The sequence below is a fragment of the Vigna angularis genome, chromosome 1, assembly GCF_016808095.1.
Source record: "Vigna angularis cultivar LongXiaoDou No.4 chromosome 1, ASM1680809v1, whole genome shotgun sequence".
NCBI lineage: Eukaryota > Viridiplantae > Streptophyta > Magnoliopsida > Fabales > Fabaceae > Vigna > Vigna angularis.
The window spans coordinates 16,390,682-16,418,435 of NC_068970.1; the positions used below are offsets into that span (position 1 = coordinate 16,390,682).

General features: G+C 32.3%; 3 protein-coding genes and 1 non-coding gene across 4 annotated transcripts; 3 read left to right on the top strand and 1 right to left on the bottom strand.

The window, feature by feature from the left end:
• Window positions 1-864: 864 nt before the first annotated feature.
• On the bottom strand, window positions 865-1,990 carry LOC108336308 (60S ribosomal protein L37a). The gene is made up of 5 exons (XM_017572719.2): window positions 1,844-1,990; window positions 1,702-1,741; window positions 1,337-1,425; window positions 1,139-1,221; window positions 865-1,062 (listed from the first exon to the last, which is right to left on the bottom strand). The coding sequence occupies exons 1-5, from the start codon at window positions 1,844-1,846 to the stop codon at window positions 999-1,001; spliced, it is 279 nt and encodes a 92-aa protein (XP_017428208.1). The 5' UTR covers window positions 1,847-1,990; the 3' UTR covers window positions 865-998.
• A 3,867-nt stretch (window positions 1,991-5,857) lies between these two features.
• On the top strand, window positions 5,858-6,609 carry LOC108329063 (FAS1 domain-containing protein SELMODRAFT_448915). The gene has a single exon (XM_017563058.2). It carries the CDS (start codon window positions 5,876-5,878, stop codon window positions 6,596-6,598), a length of 723 nt encoding a protein of 240 aa, XP_017418547.2. The 5' UTR covers window positions 5,858-5,875; the 3' UTR covers window positions 6,599-6,609.
• Window positions 6,610-9,829: 3,220 nt separating this feature from the next.
• Window positions 9,830-16,371, top strand: LOC108320377 (uncharacterized). Its single transcript, XR_008244992.1, has 9 exons — window positions 9,830-10,124; window positions 10,210-10,302; window positions 10,628-10,721; window positions 10,839-10,876; window positions 11,032-12,912; window positions 13,256-13,518; window positions 13,647-14,744; window positions 14,841-14,933; window positions 15,829-16,371. It is a non-coding gene; the product is annotated as an uncharacterized LOC108320377 (transcript).
• A 6,939-nt stretch (window positions 16,372-23,310) lies between these two features.
• Window positions 23,311-26,121, top strand: LOC108323798 (probable serine/threonine-protein kinase PBL19). The gene is made up of 4 exons (XM_017556549.2): window positions 23,311-24,037; window positions 24,533-24,793; window positions 24,952-25,074; window positions 25,428-26,121. Exons 1-4 carry the CDS (start codon window positions 23,714-23,716, stop codon window positions 25,857-25,859), a joined length of 1,140 nt encoding a protein of 379 aa, XP_017412038.1. The 5' UTR covers window positions 23,311-23,713; the 3' UTR covers window positions 25,860-26,121.
• Window positions 26,122-27,754: the final 1,633 nt, after the last annotated feature.

Here is a 27,754-nt window from a genome sequence, read left to right on the forward strand (position 1 = left end):
GTAGGATTAACATTCTATCATCAAAGTAAAGAAACTATATTTTGATAACTTCTTCATTAACTACCTTAAAGTAACGAAAATTTGCTTCCTGATGAACTAAAAATAACGTATAAGCAATGAAAATATAATTTAAAAACTACAGGAAAATTATTCCTAGATATATTTTAGCTTATAAATATATATTTCAGTTTTTCCAAAAATATAATTATGAAAAAATTCATCGAAATATATCCAGAAAGATAAACGTGTTCATCGAATCGTCTATTCGTTTATTCGCTAAATCACATATGCAGGTCAAATTACCAGCTCACGCATATCAATGAATTTGATCACTCTAATTCAAATCTTACGATAATATTTTGCATAATTAAAGACAGCAAACAATTCAAATCGTTAATGACCACATAAAAATCTTCAACCAAACACCAAACATCAAGAATTCAAGTGGCGTTCGTCCGATCCATTTAATTAATTAAAACATTCTTCAAAGTAAACTTCGGAAAATTAACATCCAAGTATCCATCCTCTCCAATTCCGTCCAGACCACTTGATACATTATTAAAACAAAAATCCTAACACTAGTCCAAAAGACATTCCAATTTTAAAACCTAAGAGCTTCCTATATTGAGCCTCTTAAAACAGTCAAAACATCATTTTCAATGCCAGCTCTCCTGAACTATATGATTAGTATAGATCTAAAACTTTTAGGAGTAAAGCATTTGCGGGGTAAGTAAAACTTCACCTTAATAAGCACGGAAAGAAACAACTAAAATCTGAAAAAGAAACTACGATCTTGAGCATTTAAATTCAGATATTAGAATTGCAAACAATAAAAAGAAAGTATAAGAAAATTACTCTGACATAGAGTCCAAAACAACTAAAATCATAAGAATTAAGAATTAAAAAGAGTTTAATTTGAGTACAATCAATGCAGTACTTTGAACCCAAACTAAGAACTTCACGCAAGTCTAATTGATATAGAGACTTAACAAAAAAGCTTAACTCTCAGTCTGCTCTCTCAACCTCCTGATGGTACTCCTTACAGTCACGGCACTTGCGGTGCTGCGAAAACAACGAGAAAAATTAGGTCTCTGGTTGGGAAAATAAAACATTTAAGTAGAGAGGAAAAGAGAATTACTTCAAAGTGTAAGCACCCCCTGCTTTCACTTTACCACAGTCCTTACATCCCCATATTCCCACCGCTTTTCTCTTCACGGCATACTGCCACACAAATTCGACCATCAATATTCAAATATTTGAAAAGCTAACGAAAACGACTGAAGAACTTGCTGGACAATATGATCTAAACACATACAAGAAATCAAGGTTTAGCTACCTTTCCACAAAATTCACAGAAGAACTTGCTGTGTTGACTAACTTCCATCTTCTTAATCTGCTTCCGCAGACTGGCACCATAACGGGTACCTGATAAAACAAATCAGGTAAATTTCTCATCACTTAATGAAAGCAAAATAAACATTTTCCTGTGACAGGATTCTCAACAACACAAGTTCGCACAACAATTTCCATTGACTCCAAAACCAAAGGGTTTTAGCAAGTAAAAAATGCATCAACCAGTAATCATTCTTCTCAAAGCTAAATATGATTTAAGACAGTAAGCAATAAAATTAAGACTGAACCAACAATATAATCGCATATAAAATTATAAGATTTGGGTGACAATGAAGCAATAATGCATACCGTATTTTCCAACAATGCCGGCCTTCTTTGTTCTCTTAGTCTGCCAAAACAAAATGTGAAGTTTTAACACAAAACGACGCACAGTAAATAAAAGAGAAAAAACGTAAGATGCTTGAGAATGGAAACAGAGAGGAGAGGGTACCATGTTTTCTGGATCGAGAGCACTGCAGAGAGGTTTGGGACGGTGAACGAATGAATGGAGAAGGCAGAAACCCTAATTATCTTTCCGCAAAATTTATAGAAAACCACTTTGGGTTCGGGTCGGGTAGAGATCCGGTTTTATTCAATTTTTTTTTTTGAGTTTGGTTTGAGAGCACTTCCCTCACACCTTCCGATTTTCATCTGCATCTCCAAAATACCAAGTGTCTCTATCAATGTTGAAAAGTCGGTTAAAAAATTTATTTAACAAACGTTCGAAAACTAGTTAAAAAATTTAAATGTGAAAATGAGTTGTATTTGTGGGCTAATTCGGGCTAACATGAATGAGTTGGGTTGGGTTTAAAAAAAATAATTTTTTTATTTAGGTTAGTTTTAAATCCGTCTTACCTAGGTTAAATCTAGGGTGTTGCTTCCTCCATCACCCCAAGCGCTTCTGCACCTCCCTACTATTTTTTTTATTCCAAAAATATTCTACATCTCTTCACTATTTTCTTTTATTCCAAAAATACCCTACACTTTCCCACTATCCTCAACAATCTTTCTCTTTCTCTCTCTGCATTAATGGAGTATTTATATTGCTTAGATTTAAACTTATGATATATTGCAAAATATAAAATTCAGAGGAAACTTCAATATTAATGCTTCTATCACTTTCATTTTATAAACTTAAAAGTTAGATGCAAATACAAAATAATAAACATAATAATATTAATAGTAAATAATATATTATTATTATTATATATTAACTTTATAATGACGAAAGAAGTAAATAAATTCCAAATCTTTAACAAATAACTTTTCTTTTTATATTTTAAGTATTTAATAATATTTTTATATTATTTATCTAATAAATTAAATACTTTATTCAAGTTATTTGAGTCAAACATGTCGGTAAGTTAAAACATAATATAATGTTAAAAATTATAGATATTAAATGTAAAAAAAACACACATATATATAAACATTTTTCTAGAAATTTAGAACAAAATTTTATCATTTATTAAGTAATTTGAAGAAAAAATATATATATTGAACCGTGAAAATAAGATTGAATCAAACTTATTTAAGGGAAAATGTAAATAAAAGTTTGCAATATATCACAAGTTTAAATCTGAGTCATGTGAATGCTCCATTAATGTGGAGAGAGAAAAAGAAAGATCGTTGAATATAGTGGGAGGTGTATGGTAGTTTTGAAATAAAAGAAAATAATGGAGAGGTGTAGAGTATTTTTGGAATAAAAGAAAATAGTTGGAAGGTGCAGAAGCACTTGGAGTGGTGAAGGGAGCAACACCCTTGAATCTATAGTGAGTCGAGTTGACTCACTAACTCATCTAATTTAATTTAATTATTTTGTGTTTTAATATTATTATTTAATATTTTTTTATTATATTGTACATGGTGATAAAGGAGGAGATGTTTAGAGAAAAATATTACAAATTTATCTATTCAAGACTCTAATATTATAGATGGATAAGTGATACAAAAATTATCACTATTAAAAACTTATTTGTTCGTCTTTTGTACATTTTTTGTATTACGATTGAATTATGTGAAATTCTTTTTTATTTTAAATTATTTACGAAGTTTAACATCATTTTAGTGTAAAATTTATTTAGATTTGAATTAAAAAAACTTATCATTTTTTTATTTTAAAAAAACTTATAAATAAACGAAGTTTAACATCATTAGGACATTTGTATTTTGAAAGTGTAGGATAAAAATGGGAAGGTGGAGAGAGAAAATACTTTTGGTTTGAATTACTAGATTTTGTTTTATATTTTTAAAATATTATATAATTAATTAATAAATAAAAACCGATTAAATTATGGTTATTTTGACCGAAAAATACCGATTAAATTTAAATAATATTTCAATACTTATGTATAGGTGTCAATAAATAAAGTATATAAACATGAGTCGTTAACGTTAACTTTAAGAAATAACTATATATTTTAAAAAGTAAACAAAATGTCGAAAAAATATTATTTACTTAAATTAAAATATATACAATATTAAATATATTTTGAAATATTAGAAAATATGTTATAATTCTTATTATAAAATTAAAAATAATATTATTGTCTTCGGTTTTTATTTCAAACTTATAAGTGCAAATATATTGGATTTACTGTTAGAATTTTAAGATCAGATATCTATGATTTTCATAGTCCATACATATATTAAATGTGTTTATATTTTTAAAAGAATAATTTAATTCTTGTGCAACCTAAAAGATTTATTGAGTGGTTCTCAAGTAATAAGAATGAAAAATTACAAAATAAAAAAAATAAAGAAAAACAAAGTAAAATTAAGACATATTTTCTAATGTTTCAAAGTCAATTTAATATTGCATATATTTTAATTTAAGTAAATAATATTTTTCCAACATTTTTTTTCTTTTCAAAAATATAGTTATTTCTTAGAGTGAAGACACAAGTTTATACTTTATTTATCGACACCCTAAGTATTGAATTATTATTTAAATCGGTATTTTTTCGGTAAAAATAACTCATAATCTATTATTTATTTATTAATTAATTGTATAATATTTGAAAAAAATATAAAACACAATCTAGCCATGCCAACCAAACTTCAATAAAAACGAATAAAATGGATCCCACCCGAACGTGGTTTTCTATATATTTTGCGGGATGATAATTAGGTTGTCTGCTCCCTTCATTAGTAACCTCCTGCAATGCTGAAAACATTTTATCCCTTTATCTTTACATTCTCAAATATCTCCCGTTTTTTTTTACGTTAGAAAATAACTTAGTATTATGGTTGTCTTTTATATATATATATATATATATATATATATATATATATATATATAAAATTAATAATAATATTATTATAAACATTTAAAAAATAATAATAATTTTAACTAATCTAAAATTATTTTATTAATTTTGTAACCTTCTATTATCATTTAAATTTTCTTTTAATTTATCAAAATTATGCACAAATCCCACTTTTGATAGGTCCAAACTTTTTTTCACAAAATAATTCATCTTTTTCAGGTTTATTGGTTTTATAATGAAAGGTATAGGGTTTTGTTACCTCTCACTGTCTCTCCATTAGGTAAGATTCTTTTTGTCCTTCAAATTCAGTCCAATTAAGTTCCTTCCTATGAATATGGAAGTTCTTTTACCAACGTCTGAGCCATAAATTCAATTTTTTTCTCAAATTCATTCTTTCAAAATAACACACTAAAATATTTGAAGAGTTAAATAGAATGACTTAAAGAGAAAGTTTGTGTATAATGAAATGGATATGATAGATTAGAAAAAATAATTTTAACAGATAAAATTAAATAATTATATAAAGTTAAATATAAATAATAGAATTAATTTTAAATAAAATTGGATTTTTTATTTAAAATTACAACACTATTATTATTATTATAGGTACATATTAAAATATATTTATATTTACAATAGAATTATACCTTTAATTTAAAAAAAAATTCTAATAATGATATTTAATATAATGACTTGTTTTCGTTACATTATTAAACTCTAACTTCCTTCTAATATGGTTAAATATATGCTTAAAAAATGTATTGTCATATCTATTATATAATATATTAATATGTTGTCTTACGAATAAGTTTGTCGTCTTGAATTAATCAAAATCTTTAACAGTAATCAAATTAAAAAATTTCAATAAGAAAAACAGAGAGAGAAAAAAAGTATATTCATGTAATCTTTTAGTGAAGACATGAAATGCATTCCTATGGTCCAATGTTTCAAAGGAACCATGGGAAGGCTAAAGTCATGTGCCAGTAAGGATAAAATTTATTATGCTCACTTTGGTTTGAGCTTCCAATCATCCAGGAAGCATGTGAAGCTTAGTAGGTGAACCAGCAAGTTTACATGTGCACACAAAAAGTTACCTTTTCCTTTCTCAATTCTCAGAATGTACCTAGAATACCATTTTCATAATAAAACCACCTTGCTCTTTTGATAGGAACCAAGGCAGCAACATGAAGAAAACATTTAGCTCGGCAAATATCATGTTCATGGAGGCATTCCTCGTATTGGTGCTGATTTTATCAGCCACCGCAACAGAAATGGATGGAAGGAAACAAGAAGACCTTGTTGCAGCAACTAGAGAGATGCAAAAGGCAAGTTACTTTACCTTTGTAATGCTCATCAACATGTCTCCACCTGACACAAGACTGGTGGGGAATGTGACTTTCTTGATGCCCAACGATCGAATGCTGGCTAACATGGTTTTGCAAGAAGGATCTGTCTCTGGCTTCTTGCTTAGGCATTCAATTCCATCACCTTTGCTCTTTGAAGTCTTCGGACAGTTCCCCACAGGAACAACTATTCCCACTTCATTGCCTAATTGCATGCTAAGAGTCTCTAACAATGGTAGGAAGAACTATGTTCTAAACAACGTTAAACTCATCAGCCCAAATATATGTGTGGCAGGATCCTCAATTCGGTGCCATGGAATTGATGGAGTTCTCTCAAAAGTTTGTACATCAGTACGTAATTACAGTGTTCCCACACTTACATGTGATAATAGCACAGAACCTTCATGTAAAGCATCGCCTATTTCACCTTTGCCTTCAGCTCCTTCCCCTGCTAGGGACATCCTTAATAATTCTCCTTCATTTACAACACCTGATGCAACAACAACAAGAGTTGAACCACACAAATCAGGGTCACCCTATTGGTTTTCTCATCATATATCCTTAGCTTTCTTAATGTTGTCTCTTTCTTTTTAATCCATGTAGATGGATGATTTAAAATTGTGTTATTTTGTGGTCTTATTTATTTTAGGTTGAAACAATATTCATTAGGAGTATATGAAATGCAAAATTATTAATAATTTAAGTTTTTTATTCTTAAATGGATGATATGTCTTGTTCTAACCTTTTTTCTCATGAAATGCAAATCCTCTATTAGTCAGTAGTTAATTTTATACTCTTATATACATTCTTAATTATCTAAGTATTTTTTATCTTTTTTTATCAATATTTAAATATCTTTAAATATGGGCTTTGGATGCCTTCTTTAAGTTAGAGTTTACTTTCTTTGTCTACTTAATAATAGTTGTAAATTTAATTGTTTGCAAATATTACTAAATTTAACCTGTGCGTTACTATATATATATATATATATATATATATATATATATATATATATATATATATATATATCCTGTTAATGGATGAAATAGTTATACTATGTTTATCAATTAAGTATTATTTACAAGTAGTTTAGTTTTCATTTAAAAATTCTTGTTTAATCGTATTATAGGATTGAATACACTCACTAACTTCATTACTTGTACAACCATTGACATACTTAAAGTTCAATTTTAGTTTTTATCTTTTAAAATTTATCAAATTTTTTACTTACAATTTTTACATTAAGTTTTTTTTTTTTCTGTTTCAACAGCGTTTGATGCTTAAGTCCATGGGTAGACCATAGTCTTTATTGATTTTTTTTTTCAAAAGTAATATTAAGTTACACTCTTTTTTATTGACTTATTTTTACTAGTATAAAAATCGTGTACAACGTCAAATATTTTGGGCTTTTAACAGCGAACTTGCGAACAACGTCACATCAGTCGACGTTAAATTAACGTCCAATTTTGTCAATATACGACTTTAATCAATTTTTTTTGTTTTTTTTAATTAATTGTGATACTTTCTTACAACTCTAGGAGACCTGAAAAAGAAAAAACTATGAATGTGTAATATAGTATCAACAACAAACAACAATAACCAACGGACAAACAAGTTCAATCAAACAACAACAACAAACAAGTTCAACAAAAAAACAACAAACAAGTTGAATCAAACAACAAAAACAAATAAGTTCTACCAAACAACAACAAACAAATTCAACAAAAAAAATAATAAACAAGTTCAACAAATAAGTTTTTCAAAACGAAAACTAACCTTTAAAAAGTGGTTTTGTCGGAATAAAGTATCGTCACCGCAACAGTGAAAGCAAAATGCGCCTATGAAGGACAAGAGCACGAAAATAATAGGCAAAACAAACAAAAATCATATATAAAGTAGTTAATTAACATGCATTTGTATCAATAAAAGAAAGATTACATGTGATGGTCGTCAAACTTCATTCGAGAAAAGTTTGAGAAAAAAAGAGGATCCGCGCGCTAAGATAAAGTGAATGAATTTTCAATCTCCCGCTCAAATTTTTATTGAATTCACTAACCTTTTGACGTCCTTTTACGTCGAATTACCATTCTAAACGACGTTTAATAATTGTATTTATTTAGAAAAATGTCATCGATCTTTAACGTTGGTATTCAGTGGTTGAACGTTATACGCTGTTTTTGTCCTAGTGCATGTACATTTTAAAAAATATATAATATACTTAAAATAATTGTCTTTAAACATAATAGTTTAAAACTAATTTTATAATTTAATAAACTAACCAACAACAACTTTCAATTACAAAATAATAAAATCTGTAATAATGGATAAATGAAATTAATAAAACAATATACTCAAAAAGAAATTAACGAAAATAAAAAAATAAGATATAAGTACAATTTTCCTTCATGTTTTTCAATAATCACATTTATTTATTGCAATATAAAAATTCATTTTTTGAATAGCAACCACCAATTATGTTGTATGACACTTGTATTATAAAATTTGGAATAAGAGAAAACCCTTGTTCTTAATCAATGTAGCGATGAACAAAAGCTATATTAATGTCCTTTTGGAGTAGTTGAAAGTTTAAACCCAATCAGATTTAACATGTCTAGACAAAGTGGTGATTAGTGATAAGACAAAACATGAGTGTCAAGAATAGCAGAGAGAAGATTAGTAGGTATGTTCAAGAGTGCAAAATAGGAATTTAATAATTACTTATGACAAAAACATAAACAAAATTTATGAGTGTGAGTTTATTTTCTTTAAAAATGTTTCAGCAAGTCCTTAAAATATGATAAAAAATTTTGAATTTATTTAATATGTCAAAAATAACAAAGAGAGAAAGTGAGAGAGATTAAATATTGTTGTATTTAAAAAAAAGTAAAATGCATATATTTATAGATAGATGAAGGAGGTTACGATGGATAAAAACTAATAGCTTGTAGAGAAATTTTTTTAATAGTCCAAAGTCCACCATCATGTTCAATCAAAGATGATGCAGTGAAATAGTTGTGTACTTTTATCTAATTTGTTATATAAAAATTCCTTCATTAAAAAAAGCTTTTATAATATTCATTTGATGTATACATATATTATGTTTTTATAATTATTAAGACATATAACTATATTAATATTATATATTTTTTAATATATGTGTTATATATTATAAAAATTTTAATATTTTATTTAATAATTTTATAATATTAAATGAGATGTTACATTTTTATTTTTTTTAGAATCATTATGTTACTGTAATTTTAGATATTTTATAATTAACAAACACATTAAAAATCACATAAGTAAACGAGTTTGTTTTATTTAAAGAATTAACAAATATAGTTTCTCTGTCAAGAGTCATGGTAAGAATACGTTAAAAACATTGAGTATTATGATCTTCAATAGATAGTTTCACTTTTTTTTTCTTTTTCCATATTTACTCCTTTTTAGTTAAATAATAAATGTTTTCACTTTCAATTTGTTAAATTTTGTCTAAAATCTTTTAGAACAAAGTCAAATTAAAACTTCTTAATTGAGTGCATATTAACAAATATTACTTATAATGATACTTTTAGTTTGTAAAATAATTTAATATGAACTGTTTTAAGAATAGTATATGTTAGTTTCTTGACCTGTTAAAGAAAATAGAAAATGTTGATTTGGAAATACAGCACACTTCATACACCACGAAATAATTACCCACCATCATGAAATACTAAACCTAGTAGTAGCGATTTAAATTTAACTTAACGTTTAAATTAAAAATATAAGAGTAAATATTAGAAAAAATAACTCATAACACTGAAGTAAACAAAATAAAATAAAAATAAAAATAAACAAAGCACGAGGGAGAGGAGGGAAGAAAACCCCAATAATTTTTGTTTGTTCCTTCTCAAAGAGAATGAACAGACACTGAAGATCCCGCCCCAACCGCACAGCGCGCTGTTTGGGAGCAACGCGAAATCTGACCCGCATTCCTCGTTTCCTCTCACTCCTAAAGGCCTCATCCAAACAGCCCTCTCTGCCTCAGATCTCCCTGCGAGATGGATCAATTGTCGGCGATCAGCGAGGACCTGACCGAGATCGAGGGGCACATCGCCGATAATTTCCGCGTTCTATCGTCAGAACCTCAACCTCCTTGCTTCCTTTCGTGTTCCGTTCTTACATTGTTTTCTCATACGTTGGTCTTGTTGTTGCTGTTGCAGAAATGTATTTCAGAAGTTGAAGAAGATTAAGGATTCGAATAGACAGAGCAGGTAGTTGGAAGAGCTCACGGAGAAAATGCGAGAATGTAAACGGTATTTTTCACATTCCACATACGAATAATTTGTTATAGAGTTTCGATTATGTCGTTTACACTTCGCGAATTCGAATTGCATTTGTCTCACATTGATGAGAGCTTTGTGCAAGAGAGCCTGTATAATCTGTCACAATTTTCACATCTGTAATACTGAAAATTCATGACCAGAAACCTGTACATACCGTGTGAGGTTTTAATTTGTGTTCCAAAGTCTGATCGTGTGATTTTCCTGATAATCGTTTGGCATTGGAGCACACCTTGGATTTGAGATTTTGCCGTGGCTGCTTCGTCTAGTGTGTTTATGGTTGGATCTCATTTTGCAGGCTTACCAAGGAGTTCGATAAGGAAGTCAAAGCTTTGGAGAATAACTTCGACAGAGAAACCAACAAAATGTTGAATGAGAAAAAGCAGTCAATGGTCAGATGCTTCTGGATATTTTTCCCGTTGATATTTTAATCGACATGTTTTCGCATTTTAGGTTTATTGGTTATCATAACAAATGTTACTTACAAGCATCTTCTACTTTTGTTGCAGTTCAAAGAGTTAAATTCATATGTTGCTTTAAAAAAGAAGTAAGTTAAAACAAAGTATAAGCTATCCATTTATCCCGTTAGGCAGACCTAGTTTTTTATTGCTTCTGCAACTTCGAAAGTCATTATATTCTGACTAGTGGATGTATTTCTTGATATCGATGACCAATTCTAGTGTGTGCTATGTTGCAATGCAGGCATGCCACAAATATAGACCATAAACGAATTGAACTCTTTGAAGGGCCAAATGAAGGTTTTGGAGACGAAGACCAACAAATGGCAGACGCCCCAGACATAGCTAAACCTTCTGCTCCTGCTCCTGCTAGTTCCTCTTATTCTTTAGAGAGTATCTTTAGGCAACTATCTGAAATGTCCACTCTTCAGGCCTCTAGGCATAAAGAAGTTTGCTCCCTTATTAGGAATATAGACTTTAGGATCCAGTCAATGGTCAGATGCTTCTGGATATTTTTCCCGATGATATTTTAATTGATATGTTTTTGCATTTTAGGTTTATTGGTTTCCATAACAAATGTTACTTACAAGCATCTTCTACTTTTGTTGCAGTTCAAAGAGTTAAATTCATATGTTGCTTTAAAAAAGAAGTTAAAACAAAGTATAAGCTATTCATTTATCCCGTTAGGCAGACCTAGTTTTTTATTGCTCCTGCAACTTCGAAAGTCATTATATTCTGACTAGTGGATGTATTCCTTGATATCGATGACCAATTCTAGTGTGTGCTATGCTGCAATGCAGGCATGCCACAAATATAGACCATAAACGAATTGAACTCTCTGAAGGGCCAAATGAAGGTTTTGGAGACGAAGACCAACAAATGGCAGACGCCCCAGACATAGCTAGACCTTCTGTTCTTGGTCCTGCTAGTTTCTCTTATTCTTTAGAGAGTATCTCTAGGCAACTATCTGAAATATCCACTCTTCAGGCCTCTAGGCATAAAGAAATTTGCACCCTTATTAGGAATATAGACTTTAGGTCCAGGTTTTAGAAGACTACATAAATCCTGTAGATGACCAAAGTAGTGATGAATTCTAGATCTCCTTTGTATTAGTTTGCATTGTTCTGTGTTATTCCTCTTGTTTTTAAATTAATAAAAACTTGCCTTATTATTTATTTGCCTTATTTATTTGTTTATGGCTTATATTCAGGGGGAGTAATAATCAAAAAGAGGAGAAATATAGTTAAAGGCTTTAATACATTTATCTCTTATCTACTAATGCTCTCTCTTCTTTGAGTTGTGTATGAGTTACAAATTATGAGTATAGGTTACAAAAAACTTTAAATTAAAGAAGTTTTGATCATCATAAAAAAAGGGGAGATTGTTAGTAAAATCATGAAGCATAGAAGTTTTGATGATGCTCAAATAAAGTCTCAAGTGCTCACTTTGCAAGAAGACTTTCATGAAGTATTGTTTTATGTGTTAAAACTTTTGTAATGAGTAGTTTTATGTGTAGGGCTTTATATGTTGTTGATTCCATGTAAATTATGCTTTAAAATTTGTTTTGGAATCAAAAAGCTCTTCAATAATTGATTAACTGCTTAAGATAATCGATTATCACATAGATAGAAGTTTTTAAAGATTGCTAAAAACTCATTTTGGCTGTGGAATCATCGATTACCAAATCGATTGACTTACCATAATCGATTATTACAACTAGCCATTGGAGTTTTTTAGCATGTTTTTGGCAGTTGTGCATTCATTAAATACATAATCAATTACCATAAGTAGATAATCGATTATTACGCGAGAAAAAGCTGACAATGGATTTTTGGAGGTGTCCTCGAGTGAGGTCTTTATAAAGATGTTTTAGACTTTCATTCTAACACAACTGTTTTTGTTTTAAACTGAAAAGGTGTGACCTAGGGGTTATGTTGTGTTTTAGCTTTGAGAACTTGGTGTTGGCAAAAGCGAGAACTTTCATTGGAGTGTGATTGAGTGTTGCTGTAGTTGTTGAGTGAAGTCTGTCATCCTTTGTGAAGATTCAAAGGAAGTGTTTATCAGGCATTCAGAGGAGGTGTTCATCCCTTGTGGTCTTGAGGGAAAGTGAGTTTCATCTCCTAAGGTAACATGAGAGGTGTTTCTAAACCCTTAAACTTGTTTTTCTTTGTGACTATAAAGAGTTTATTGATTTTGTGATAGTGGATAGATAATCTCTGTTTGGGACTAGCAACTGGATGTAGGATACTTTGATTTGAACCAGTATAAAATTATTTGTGCAATTTTTTCTTTTCCTTATCCCCTTTATTGTTGTTGATATTATCTGTTAGGTAAGTTTAAAAAGAGAGAAAAAAAATTATTTTAAAACATAAGAAATCAATTCATACTGTCATTTTGTTTTTTTGTCCAAACACGTTAATCATCCTGCTGCATCGTTCTGACAAATCGCACTCAATTTCAATGTAAAGGCATCCTTAACGCCAAGTGGAGCAGCAAAGCATCCCAAAGCACAGTAGTCAAATTATTTCTGAAAATTCCAACACAAGCAGCTGGTTCAGGGAAGCCTCTACATACCACACCAGTGTTACATTACCCACCCGACTTGAATAATCTTGATAAGGATGTCCAGATACAACAAAGGCTTTTATTATATCAATTTAATATTGTTATTCACAATACCAGCACAAGAACTACCTGCAAGATTAGCATTTGCAGAAATTCTCTTCTTCAGGTAATGATAATCTATCCTACCATTGTCAAACCTCAATTTATTTCTGCTGAACCCTATTTCATTAATAATACCAACTACCACAGCTTAGATAATGGTCCTCGGCTGATCTCTCCGTCTTTTTATAACAGACCATGTAGATTCCAAGAGAAGTGTGATCAATGGGAATTCTGATAAAATGGGTAAAGTCAATACCACAACCTGGAAAAAGGGCAGTGAAGAAAGATATGACCAGCTGTTTCCTCATGCCGACAACTATGACTGTGAATGATTTAGAAGGAGAGATTGCCTTGTTCCAGATGTTATTTTGTTTTAGCCATGATCTGTCCATACCCTTTTTATGTGCTTTTATCCTTGTTTCATTGAATGCATGCCATCAGTTGTATTTTCCCATGTCATACAATCTTGGCTGTCACAAAAAGGAATAGAAATTCTACTGACCTCACAGCAACCAGATCAGAATGGTTTTTGTACCAAAATTCCAGGGATATTTCATTTATGATTCTGAATAAAATCTGCAACAGAAGCTTTCAAAGAATGAAGTTGTCAGGAAATATTTAGAGTTTCTACAATAGGCCTCGTATCTACCCAAAAGTTGTTGTTCTTCCCATCTCCTAACTGGCTTCTTGTAATGTGATTAAGAACTTCCTCAATATTGTATTTTATCCCTGCCGGAATAGAAGGAAGGAGCTAGAAGGCTTAACTCTTCTCATAACCCTTGCTTGAATGATTTTTCCCATTCAGTTGACAACTAACATTTTCCAACCAGGTTTAAGCATTGCTGGTTGTTTGATATCATAAATGAGTTTCCATCCAAGACCCCTTCTGTTGTAGGACGACAAACCTTACCCCTTGTTCAAACGAAGCATATCCTTTTTGTCTTTAAGATAATTGTACGGTTTTTGTATGACATAGTATACTCATTTAGACCAGCGTAGCAATTAGAGAACTTATGCATTGTTGAACTTTATGTGGAAAAGACTTGCATTTTATGTGTAACTAACCTGAAAGGCCACCATTAAACTCTCTATCCACTCGAAGTTTGAAGGGATGAGAAAGTTGTGGAATGAAAAATTCTTGATGTTTAATTTGAATATTCTTTACATATAATTTCTGCTTTCCTCTTGTGGATAAAAGGGGAAGTTTGCTGATAGGAAGTTGATTGATGTTAGGTCGTTCAAGAAACAATAAATGTTGGTACAGAGATTGCAGCAGCTCTTAAGGCTCAGGTATGAATCTTATGCGTAGTCCCATACCCCAAAACTAACGAAGAAAAAAATACTTGAATTCGACATGGGTTTAAGTCTACACTCTTCTATGTATAGACGGAACAAATGAGCAGAGTTGTCAATGAGCTGGATTCGATCCATTTCTCTTTAAAGAAAGCAATCGAATTGGTCAAGGAAATCGGTAGGCGGGTCAGTTTCTACAGAATTCACATCATTTCATTGCAATGTAGTTACTATATATATATATATATATATATATATATATATATATATATATATATATATATATATATATATATGAATCATTCATCTAACGTATAGGTGCTTTTATAATTGGTTGCTACTGACAAGTGTATTATGGTGCTACTTCTCCTTATTGTCATTGGAGTAATTGCTATCATTATAGTAAAGGTTGAGAATATGAATTTTTAACCAAAGGTTTAATTCAGAACCGTTATCCTCTTTTATTGTATTTCTAGGTGAAGTTATTGGGTCGGGAATTCTTTTTTCTAGTTAACGGTAAAAATTGCTTGACAATGTGTAAGGATATATGTGTTGCTTACGGAAGCATATTATATTTATTCATCGATTAACCATGAAAAAGAACTTCCGTTTCCAAGTCCTTCACTGGATACAGAATTTGATGGCCTTCATTAGTTTATGCATTTATATGTGATATGCTATGGTTCATTTTTTTTTGTTATTGATCGATGCAGCCATGTGACAATTATCATAAAAAACATTTCCAAAATTTATTTGCAGTATGTTTGAAAGAGATTGTTTTCACCATTACGGTGCCAAAAAAACTAGTCCCCATACACTTCAATTCATCCTCCAAAATGCCGGTGGCATTGGATTTAAAACAAAAGTATCCTTGATTGAGTCCAGGGCAGTTAAAGCTGGTGAAAGAAGTTCTAAAATTTAAATATAGTTACGAACGTGACCATTTGGAATGCCATTTTTCTTTTTGGTGAAAAGTTTCATTCCAGAAGCCACCTTCGATATTTATTGCCGAGCAGCTCATTTTTATTGATTAAATCTTCTGACAGTGCTCAAATTATTATGAATTCTTTTAAAATTTCAGCTTGTGCACCCGGAGAACAAGGAGGACATTCGCGACATTCCAGGACTGGCTCCTCCAGTTCAGAACCGAAGACTGCTTTGGAGTCACAGTTGAAGAGTTAAAATGAACATGATGATGACTGATAAGCTTATGACAAATGCGTTGAGGACACTAAAATGATCATGTTTATGACCTGACCAAATTGATTTGACGCTCTTTGGTTTGATGGTGATGACATCGGATGAAGTTATTACCAGAAACACAGTTGCCATTAATTGAGTTTGTTATTACATAATATTAGAAGAGGGGTTGGTTGGCCTGATGCATAATAGAACGTGGGTCTAGGAATGCACGCTGGACTTTTTCTTGAACCGAACCATTTTTACTACTATACAGGTTCTGTCTATCGAATCATAGGGAAAGCCAAACAAATGGGCCCTCGAGATTCTTTGTTGGTTGTCTTTCTGTCAATCGTGTAATGTACGGTGCTATTTACTGTATACTTTCACTTCTAAAAAACCTACCTAGTATTATCAATTTATAATATAAGCACTGATTTATCATGTTTAAATCTTGCAAGTCCCTTGTTTTGTTTTAATCGATGTCCACATTGCTCTGTCACGCATGGTTGACATCCCATTGATCCATGATGAGCCCATCAAGGTTATGGGGATTATTTTTTTTGATTGCAGAAAGTAAGACAACCTATTTGGTTGCAAAATTATTATTTTACGTGGTTCCTGTCTTCTAGTGGCTGGTAGCTTGACTTTTGATAAGATGGTGATTTTGACGTTGACTGAGGATTTGTAGGGACTAGGGACTGTGGTCCAATTGGGGTCATGAGTTGAAGAACTTTTTTCTAGGTGACTAATTCACTGTGTCATGACCGTCTATTCATGTGCCAACTACTCCTGTCATGATTGGGCTAGTTGGGGTATTAAGCTGCCAATAAGCATGAACTGGTACGATCTTACTGTTTTGGTAGGGATCGGTGCTATACGACGAAAAATGGAAAGAGTTAATCAGTCTTTTACTTTTTATACATAATAAAATTACGAGTGTTTAATTTTCTTTTATTTTTTTAAAAAACTAATCTCTATATGAAAATAATCCCAACCCTCTAAGTTGACCAATTCACCTTAGAGTTAATTGATCAGAAATCAACAATTGATATTGCATGGGTCATAAATAAATTAGAATATGAATTATTGATTCCCATTCACTATTGGAATTTCTTATTTACTTTAAAAAGTTAAATTCAAATAATAATAATTATAACAAAAAGAGCCCGTTTAACACTTTTTTCATAAAAAAAGTGCTATACACAAAAATAAAATCATTAGCAGTTGTTAAATTTGTTCTTAGCATAAACTTTATTTAACAAAAATATTTTTTTAATGTAAATATTATTTTAATCGACCGACAATACTAATGATTTTTTTATTAAATAAATAATTATGCTCAATTTTTTATAAATAACTATTTTTCTATTATATAACTTATTTTATAGTTTTAATGAGGGTTTGGTTTAATTTATTATAAAAATACTATTTATATTATTTTTTAATTAAGAAAAAACTTTATTTACTAAAAAGTAGTTGAAATAAAACATATCCCGTAATTTTGAAAGCATAGAGAAATTTTAGATCGTAAGAAGGTATTTTCCATCGAAGTCCCTTTCTTTTTGGCCGCCGATATATTAAACAAGTAATATAACATCTGCTAAAAAGACTGTACACATTTAGGGCATATGTCATATCGATTTTTCTAGCATAAATCTTTTTGGGTATGCAAAACTTCTAAGGAACAATGCATTTATTCTTATTGTGTTTGCCTACATTAATTTTTCGTGTAACTTTTGTTATCTTGAAAATTGAAGAAAATTTTTAACCAATATTTTTTTATTATTTAATTATACTCTTGTGAAATACTTTTTTAAATTAATATATAAAATTGTAAGAGCCTGAAAATAATAAGGCTATTAGACCTTATGTTGAGGCAGTCAGTTCATAAGCTAAGGACCCATGACTTTCATTTTGCCAGCTTTCTTTCTCTCTCTAAAATCCTTGTCCTAAAATTTTCTCTGCCTTCTTTCTAGATTTTCTCTTCACTTAACCGATCAAATTTTGATTTGAAGGTGTTTCGGCGTTCGTTGCACTAAGGGCTTCAGTTTGAACCGAACGTTTTTCCATTCCGACCGGTAAGTGTTTTTTTTTCCTTTTCTTCACCGTTCTTGAACCTAAGTCATGCAACTTGCTGGTTTCCTGTTATTGGTAGCTTTTCCTTTAGTTTCTCTGTCCTTTCCAACTCTAAGAAATGTGCTCTGCACCAATTTTTGGTGGCTTATAGGTGCTGTTAAACTCGCCTCTGTGAGGAGGTACTGCTAGAGCGTTCCTAGGAGTGGTACTGTTAAGCTTTCCAGGTAAGGGGAGCTAATTATTTTTGTATGAATTTATTTTATAAAAATATATGCATATGAATGTTGAAATGTTGAACTGGTGTGCTCTTGTGAAACTGTTTTATGACTTTTATTGTATTGGGTGTTATAACTGAAACTGTGAAATTGTGCATGTTGTGATGTGATCAATTTAATCTATTTTGAATGAGTTTGTTGGCTGAAATTGATCTTGTTGGAAGGTCTGGAGTAAGGGTTCTGTAATAGCATGTATATGGGTATGTGAGGTTGCTGTGAGAGGAAGTGAAAATATTAAAATTAGACATTTCAGATTTAGAGCATAAGAGAACAGGATAAATAATTTAAATAAATTAATTGTTAATTGTTGAGAGCCTTTCTTTGTTGGTAGGATAGAGGAACCTTAAAAACTTGAGTTGACACATCCCTGATCATAGATGGTCCAGTCAGTTGTGACTAGTCATATGTGCTGGCGTCGAAGGTGAGTTTGATGCGTTCAGACATCTGGGTCCTCTCCGGTGACCAATTGGGATAAAGAAAGATCTCTACTAGGATGAAAATAAAATAAAACAAGTTGATTGTAGATGCATAAAGTTATTATGTGTTAATTTCTAGTCAATTATAATTTTAGGAAATCAGTCACTGTGTGTTTGGAATTTAAAGTAAGGATCCATATATAAATATATAAATATATATATATATATTTTATATAATATATATTAGTTTAATATAATATAAAAATATATATTTATAACGTACGTATCATATATATATATATATATATATATATATATATATATATATATAATAATAATAATAATATAATGTAAATATATATATTTATAAGATAAAATAGGTATTATATATATATATATATATATATATATATATATATATATATATTAGTTTAATGGTGCGTTAGTATTTCCAAACAATTTCCAAACAATAACTCCAATATCCATTTTGCACTTTATGATTTATAGGGTGGACAGTTAGTTATGATTAATTTAGAATCCAGAGTAGCCTTGATTGTAGCAAAACAGGTGCATGAAAAGAGAGTTTGATATGCTTATAATATAATATAAATATGTATATTTACAAGATACTGTACGTATCATATATATATATATATATATATATATATATATATATATATATATATAATAAAGTAAGGATAGTTGTTTCTTATATTGAAACGTGAGTGTTAATCAATAATTATATTACTTGTAGGTATGTATAAATTGATGCATTTTATGAGCTGTTATAGGTTAGTTGGAGCTGTTTGGTTCTTGGTATTGATTAACTTAGATTCAATTCTGGAGATGTTATTTTTATAATTTGTGAGTGGTGAGTAATATATATTGTTGAGATTGTGTATATGTTGATTGTGGCAAAAAGTATATGATTACAAAGTGATGAAAGTTTGATCCAAGTTGTAAATCAAGTTCCATCTGTGTAGGATCTCTTGGTGAGATCCTTAGTGTTTTAGAATGAAAGTAGGAGCTCAGTATTCTGAAACTCCAATGGCTAATCATAGCAGGAGGTCTTAGTCTTGGGGGCTTCCAGTATGCCTCAAGGCCCAGAACAGGCTAACCTCGTGAGTGTGGCAGGGTGGGGAACCCAAGTTTCATAAGTCACCACGAGTGTAGGACTCGCTATAGCTCGACTATTATTCTAAAGTCCGGACGAGTCAAGTCTAGAAGATAACATGCTAGGATGTATGCCTTAAACTGCTTTGATTTAAGTTAACTCTTGTATGTTATGTGCTTGATATGATGCATGCTTTTATATAATTAGCTCACCCTTGCTTGTTTGTGTGTTTGTTGTATGTGTTTTCTTTTGCAATGATCATCCACTTGGATGTGAGCAGAGGAAGATGAGGTTTCTTTGGAGGCAACATTGGAGAGAAATAAAAATGATGCTGGAGCTTAGACTTACTAGGAATTCTTAGTTCTCTTATGTCATTTTGAAGAACCTTGTTATGTTTTAAGTTTCAAATTTTGGACATATTTTAGAATACTCTAGTGCTTGAAGTTTTAATTTTTTAGTAAATTCTGGAAGACTGAAATCCTATAATACTTTAAGTACATCTCTTAACTGCTTTCTAATATTATAAATTGGTGATGTCTTTGCATATATATCTTCTATATATTTGGGATGTCACAAAGATTAAACATAATATTTTAAAATATAAATTATTTATAATTAACACTTTTATACGAATGTTTAAGATTTTTTAAAAAAAAAACTAAAGGTGGCTACACCCTCTCTTTCTTTTTTCTTCTAAAATTTGGCTTTCCCAAAGTGATGATCCAAAATTCAGTTTGACCTAATTCAAAATCCGAAAAGAGGTTAGGAATATAAAAAATGGAAAGAAGACCAAAAAAAAGTTGAAAAGTCAAGCATAACATGAATTAGTAAAATAACGTCATTTAGTTCATTAGTAATTTAAAATCAATTATATTTAATCTTTAAATCTATTTACAGTGAGAAAATATATATTAAAAGAAAATTATTTACCCTAAAAAGTATCCAAGTTATTTAAAATCGTAAAACATATAACAGACACATATTCTCTCCCGTAAAATCAAGAAAAGGAAAATAAAATAAAATAAAATAATATTACTATTAATCTGCAGAAAGGGTTGATTATTGATTCTCCAACGGCATCGATAAAAGATATTGTTTTCAAAAATTAAATAGTTGAAGTTGATTTAAGCTGCTAAAGTCTCTAATGGCATCCACAACACTACTATTAAAAATAAAAGTTCCAAGGGTTGAATGTATATGTGGCATTTCAAATATAGGCATAATACCCAATTTTGTCCCCACTTTGGTTCGGAAATCTAAGTTAGTCCCTTTATAAAAAAGTGAGTTGAATGGATCCTTACTTATAATTAATTGACTCTAATGAGTCCCTTCCGTTAAATAGAAGGAAACGGAGTTAGTGGACTGATGATGTGGCAGTTGTCTTTGATGATGTGGCAGTTGTACCTCACTAAAGTATTAGCTTTCTTGAAAGTTGTTTGTGGGTATTGACTTTTTGCTCTTTGCCAAAGTTAAGTGTTTTTTTTTTAAGGGATTGGGTCATGGTGGTTGTGTTTTTTTTTTCTCTGAAGAAATTCGAGCATTGCTTGTAGAAGGGTTGATCTGAAAATTGAAATTTTTTGTTGATGCTTGATCTGGGGTGCTGTGTCGAGTTTGTTTCTGGAAAGCATAGGAATTTGGAGTGATGGTGGTTTGAGAAAGTATCAGAGGAATGGTGATGGAAGTGTTTAACTAGTACATTTTGCTTTTGAGGGAAGATTTGTGTCGTGATGGCTTCAACCAACCCTTCTCCAAATGCTTCCCCTGTTGCAGTGCCTCTTGTTCTTGGTGGTATTTTATCACCACCACCTTCTTCATCTTCTCCAACCAATTCCTCCAACCCCCCATCATCTCTCAATTCTTCCCAGCCCCATCATCACCACAAAAGAGAATTAAAATAAATTAAAGAATGTAATAATCGAGTAAAACCTAAGCAACGTGGTTCAGAAAAAAAATGAATGAGTAAAAAGAGAGGGGAAAATGTTCGGTGGTGATGCTGGAGATGAAAGAACCCTTCTTAGAAGAGGGAAAGAAAAAAAGGGAGTGGTGGCGTCGGTGGAGAAGCAAGCTCCGGCGAGGGCAGCGGTGAATCTGGGCCGCGAGCGGAGAGAGAAGAAGCGTCGCAGCCATCTGGGTCCTGGTGACGTGCGGCGGCGTGGGATCCGTCCGCGGTGGCTGAATCGAGGCGCGGCAAGGATGGATTCGGAGCAGATCTGGGGCGTACGTGAAAAGCGAGGTCCTCCCTCGCACGCGAGAAGGAGGGGCTGGAGCGGCGTCCGACGATGGTCGTCCGTGGGTGTCGGAGATGAGGGGCTGGAGCGGCGTCCGACGATGGTCGTCCGTGGGTGTCGGAGATGGCATCGATGCCGGTTGGAATGCGGTGGCCATTTTTGGTTGGGAGGCCAGCGAACTGCAGGGAGAAGAAAGAGACTCTGGGTCTCATCCCGTTGGAATGGCGCGGAGAGAAGAGGAGAACCTGAAGCTTTCTGAACCACGTAAGCACGCAAATGACACCTCACCAAAGACAACTGCCACATCATCAGTCCACTAACTCCGTTTCTTTCTATTTAACGGAAGGGACTTATTAGAGTCAATTAATTACAAGTAAGGATCCATTCAACTCACTTTTCTATAAAGGGACTAACTTGAGATTTCCGAACCAAAGTGAAAACAAAATTGGGTATTATGCCTCAAATATACTTGCACTTAGGTTTTGTTTGTATAAATGGAAAGTTGATGATGCCAACAACACAAATTCATTGCTATCACTCATCATCGCATTTTGAAACTTGTGCACCATTCAACCTTTGACGTTCAAAATCACACCATCTCCACATACCACAAACAGAGCCTAACTCATGCTTACTTTAAAGAGAGAGAGTAGCCAAATTTAAAAAACATGACAAGGAAAAAATAATCTTAATAAGTAGAAAGTTTTAATCTTACTACATATTTTTTTAATACATTAGCCGTCTGAATATTTTACACAGATAATGATTTGAAATTAATTATAGTCACAAACAAATTCATGATAAACTCAACCTAATTTCATTTAAACTGTGAACTAAACAGACTGAACTAAAAGTACAATTCAATTTAGATTCTATTGTTTTTGTCTTGGCCCATCTCATTTTATGTTTTTTTTGTTGTTGTTTAGTTACATCAAATTTATTTTGAGAGTTGTAGTCAAAAGGTTCAAAAGTTGTGACCCGCAATATTGGGCATGAAGAAAAAGACAGATTAACATTTTATTGAGTTACAAAAACCAGAAATATTGGATTCTTTCTTCAGTTTTTGGTGTTGATGTTATATTGAGACTTTAAAATAAATTAATAAATTTAATTTTTTTAAAATATATAATTTTTTTAATACATCGTTGCATTTTTAAAATTTAGTATAGAAATAATATAAAAAAAACTTAAAAAGAAAAAAAAATTGTATTGAGAACGATGTGACAGAGGAAGCTATGAAATTTTTGTGACAAAGCAAAAGAAAACTACATGTTCATATTCCAGCTCGCATACACACAACAAATCACCTTAACCTTTGAAATGTCTTTCTTGGTTGGTCTTTTGGTCTTTCTTCCACACAACGTCGTAAACCCGCTTCACTCCTGTCTCTCTCTTTCTCTCTCTCTCTCTCTCTTCCCCTACGCGGGTTTGTTTCTCTCGTGAATATCTTAAACTTTCATACCTCTGCTTCTTCTCCATCGTTCCCATTCAGTATATTTCTTTCACTTCACGGAACCTAACTTTTATTTCCCTTTTCATCTCTCTTCGTTCCTTATCACAATTCACCGCCTCAATATATAATCAAGGTCCCATTTTTTCATCTGGGCCATCACCTTAATTCTCTCTTCCTCTTCTTCTCATCATTTTTCCTTCTCTTTGATTTGATGGTGAGAAGATGAAGTGTTTCTTCTTCAAAGACAAGTGTAAATCCGCCCCCGAATTGCATAAGAAGAAAAACCCCGCCGTGAACCGCGCCGCGAACTCCACCGGCTCCCTATCGTCGCCCAAGAGCGTGAAGGACTTGTACAGAGAGAAAGAGCACAGCTTCAGAGTTTTCAATTTTCAGGAGCTCAGAGATGCCACCCAAGGTTTCAATAGGACGCTCAAGCTTGGAGAAGGGGGGTTCGGGAGTGTGTATAAAGGATCCATCAGACCCTCCGATGGCCAGGGTGATCCATTTCCAGTAGCTATCAAAAGGCTCAACACGCGTGGCTTCCAGGTATACATGCTTCTTTTTCCTTCCTCAATTTCTCTTATTCTTTTGCTTTTCGTCAAAGATTACTCGATTCCGTGATCATTATTACTCCCTTTTTATTGCAGTAGTTAACTTTTACTGTTTGACCGCTGTCAACTTTATTTTTTTGATCGTGGGTCATAGTTTTAATCGTCTGTCATACTGTGATCTCATGAAGGAAATATTTTATGCTTTGGGATCCAAAACTCATACTGCACAATTCTTTGCAGCTCTGTCCAGTTAGTACAAGAATATTTTCTATATAAAAAAAAATAGTTATGAGATATTTGCAACTCTGCATTGTTGTCTGGTTGGTGTCGTAGAAAGTCGGATAATTATTTCTGCTTATGACATAAATGATCCAGAAGCACAAAAATTCTTTTCTTTTTATTACTGTTTGCCACTGAATTATCAAAATATGTGCTTTCTACATTGCTAATGTACCTTCATTCTTATGGTTGTAATTTTTTTGTTACCAAGGGTCATAAAGAATGGCTTGCTGAAGTTCAATTTCTTGGCATTGTTAATCACCCAAATTTGGTTAAGCTTTTGGGATACTGCTCCATGGACGGAGAAAGAGGAATCCAACGGCTGCTGGTGTACGAGTTCATGCCCAACGGGAGCTTGGAGGATCACCTCTTCAATAAAAGTTTACCACCTCTCCCTTGGAAAACAAGATTGGAGATTATGCTTGGTGCCGCCCAAGGATTAGCTTATCTCCATGAAGGACTGGAAATTCAGGTACTTCAAAAGTCTCGTACTTTCCAAGAGTTGAGACGATATAGTTGTCATTTCATTCGACTTTGTTGCATGCCGTAGCATTTTCCAATATAAACTTTGATTGTATATCTGAATTCCTGTCTTGGGAGGTAATCTTTTCATTTTTTTTTGTCGAGAAGGTGATCTACAGAGACTTCAAATCTTCAAATGTTCTATTGGATGCGGATTTCCATCCAAAGCTCTCAGATTTTGGTCTTGCTAGAGAAGGACCACAAGGCGATCAGACTCATGTATCCACTGCGGTAAGTTCACTGCAGACAGTTAATGCCTCTTTCATAAGGCACCACATTATGGGCACTTTACATCCATACACTCATTATCCACACAACTGCTAAAGCTGACTTTGTGATTTAACCTTAGCCAACCCCTTAAGATGTGATTTTAGCAAAATTGCTATGTTCCTACCAAAGGTTTTAAATTTGTAATGGCAGTCACAATTTGTTATGTCATTGACACCTTCAAAAGGAATAATGTTGTAGTCGAAATTGCCGTCGCGCACACCGTACCTTGTCCTGTCTATTTCATTACAACAACAAAAGTTATGAACTCATGACCAATGATTTGTCCTTATGTTTTTGTATTCTTTGGTTATTAGGTGGTTGGGACACAGGGGTATGCTGCACCAGAGTACATTGAAACGGGTCATCTGAAAGTTCAGAGCGACATGTGGAGTTTTGGTGTAGTGCTGTATGAGATCCTCACAGGAAGAAGATCATTGGAAAGAAACCGTCCCACTGCAGAACAAAAGCTTCTAGATTGGGTGAAACAGTATCCTGCTGACACCAGCAGGTTCGTGGTGATAATGGATCCTCGTCTCAGGAACCAGTATTCTCCCCAAGCAGCTCGCAAAATAGCCAAGTTGGCTGATAGCTGCTTAAAGAAGAATCCAGAAGATAGACCATCCATGAGTCAGATAGTGGAAGCCTTGAAGCAAGCCTTGCAACATTCTGAAATTCCAAACTCTTCTCAAGACATTGCTGAATCCTCCTCATCCCGGTCTAAACTGGTCAGAAAAAGTAAACAGTGAGTTTTGTTTTTTTGGTAGGATCAAGAACTTGTGGGAAACTCGGTACTTTAACCATCTCTTCTTATTTACCATCATCCACTTGTTCTCGTCAATTGGAAGTCAATTTTTGGTATTTTTCGTTACTGGTTCGTTTGGCCCAGTTCAAACAAAACCAAGTCCTTTCTTCCTTTTGTAAGCTATTAGCTATAAATACACTTTTTTTTAGGTGAGATTGTAGAAAATTTTCAATTAATAAAATCATTCTTTACTTCACAAAGAAAAATCTACACAAGGAATAACAGGACTAAATGAAATTGATTTGTGTAGCCAAGTCAAATTAGAAAATAAAATATTTTAACATTAATATATATTTTATCGTAAACATAAGACAGAAAATGTCTTGTAAGCTCAAATGATAATATTTAAAAGACTGACAGTATTTTTTTTATATTTTTTCTGTTTTATGTCCACTTTTAATTTCATGAAGAAAACTAAGAAAATGGCAGAAATACGCGGTGTAGAGATGAAAATGTGATTGGATGATAAATCCACTTTTGAAAACAGGTGTAACTGGTGTTGGCTTTTTGGCAACTAGTGAGGATTTTCATTGTCTAACTAAACCCTTCTAACTTTATGAACAGAAAATTAGAGAGCCTTTAATCAATTAAGTGATGTCGCCATCCATTTGAATATATTAATATTTTTATTCGTGTTATTCTGAGTTTGATTAGGGATCCGTGGACATGAATGAAATAAATTAATGGTTTCTTACCGAAAGAAGGCACACTCAATAAATTAAATTTTATTGAAGGGGCATACCGACTTTGACTTGAATGGTTAGAATATCAGATTATATTATTATGTATATGGTTGGTTAGTTCTTAGAAAAGTTGTAGGGAAATTTCGCTTGAAACATTGAGCAAGTCTACAAAGAAACTATCCTGTTTGGTAAAAAGTAGAATAATAAAAGTTAATCTTTTCTTTTTTAAATTGAATAAAACTTTTACAAATTGTTTTCTGGTGATCTAAATCTATGGTAGAATACGATGATTCAGACGTCATTCAGATGGCAGCATTGTTGTCAAGTGCACTGCAGATGTTTGTAGTAATGTGAACGCGGAAGGGGGGGGGGTGAGTTGATGGGAAGATGACAGATAGAAATTATTAATGCAGATGTAGGACCATGCCTCTCTCCTTACACTTTTCCCATTTCCTGAAATTCTTTATAAAAGCTTCTCCGTAATTACCATTTATCAGTCTAAGTTTAAAAATCTTCAACATCCCTTTACTTTTGTAATAAAGCGTTTTTGTCTGGAGCTAACGATACTTTGACATTTAGAATGTGATAAATTTTTTACATCGTCACGTGTCACTTTTTGGGTCGTCCACTTATAAAATGAATAAAAAATAATAAATGACGTGAATTATGAATTGAGATGGGTATGAAAGATGTGTTTTACTTTTACATTTCAAAATCGCATTCAGAATTTGAGATTGAAAATCCTAGAGCGTTAGTCGAAGGACATTCCGCCACCACACCGCCGATTGGAAGGCTGTACCGCTCAATCCCTGGAGTTCGAGTGTCTTTTCATCCTTTATTGGAAACGCGCCACTGTATATCGATCAACGAAGCAGATTTCAGTGTTGTTCCACCGCTAATCCACCGTTTATTGAGGGAAGAATTCAAAACCACCAATGTCGCAACGATCGCGAGTCTAGTAGAAGGTTAGATACTCTCTTTTGCTATGTTTGGGCTATTAGGATTCCGTGACCACAGAAGAATGGAATTTAATGTGTGGTGGAACCCTAATCGTCCAAACATAGCAAAAGAGAGTATTTAACCTTCTACTGGACTCGCGGTCATCGTAGCGTTAGCAGTTTTGAATTCTACCCTTAATAAACGGTGAAACAACGTC

Excerpts from the sequence above, each read along its gene's own strand:
- LOC108336308 (XM_017572719.2), bottom strand. Across the intron at positions 1,426-1,701 it reads CGGCATTGTTGGAAAATACG|GTACCCGTTATGGTGCCAGT; the intron begins GTATGCATTATT and ends TTGTTTTATCAG. Across the intron at positions 1,063-1,138 it reads GGGGGTGCTTACACTTTGAA|CACCGCAAGTGCCGTGACTG; the intron begins GTAATTCTCTTT and ends TTGTTTTCGCAG.
- LOC108329063 (XM_017563058.2), top strand. The coding sequence starts at position 5,876 with ATGTTCATGGAGGCATTCCTCGTATTGGTGCTGATTTTATCAGCCACC.
- LOC108323798 (XM_017556549.2), top strand. The coding sequence starts at position 23,714 with ATGAAGTGTTTCTTCTTCAAAGACAAGTGTAAATCCGCCCCCGAATTG. Across the intron at positions 24,794-24,951 it reads ATGAAGGACTGGAAATTCAG|GTGATCTACAGAGACTTCAA; the intron begins GTACTTCAAAAG and ends TTTGTCGAGAAG. Across the intron at positions 25,075-25,427 it reads AGACTCATGTATCCACTGCG|GTGGTTGGGACACAGGGGTA; the intron begins GTAAGTTCACTG and ends TTTGGTTATTAG.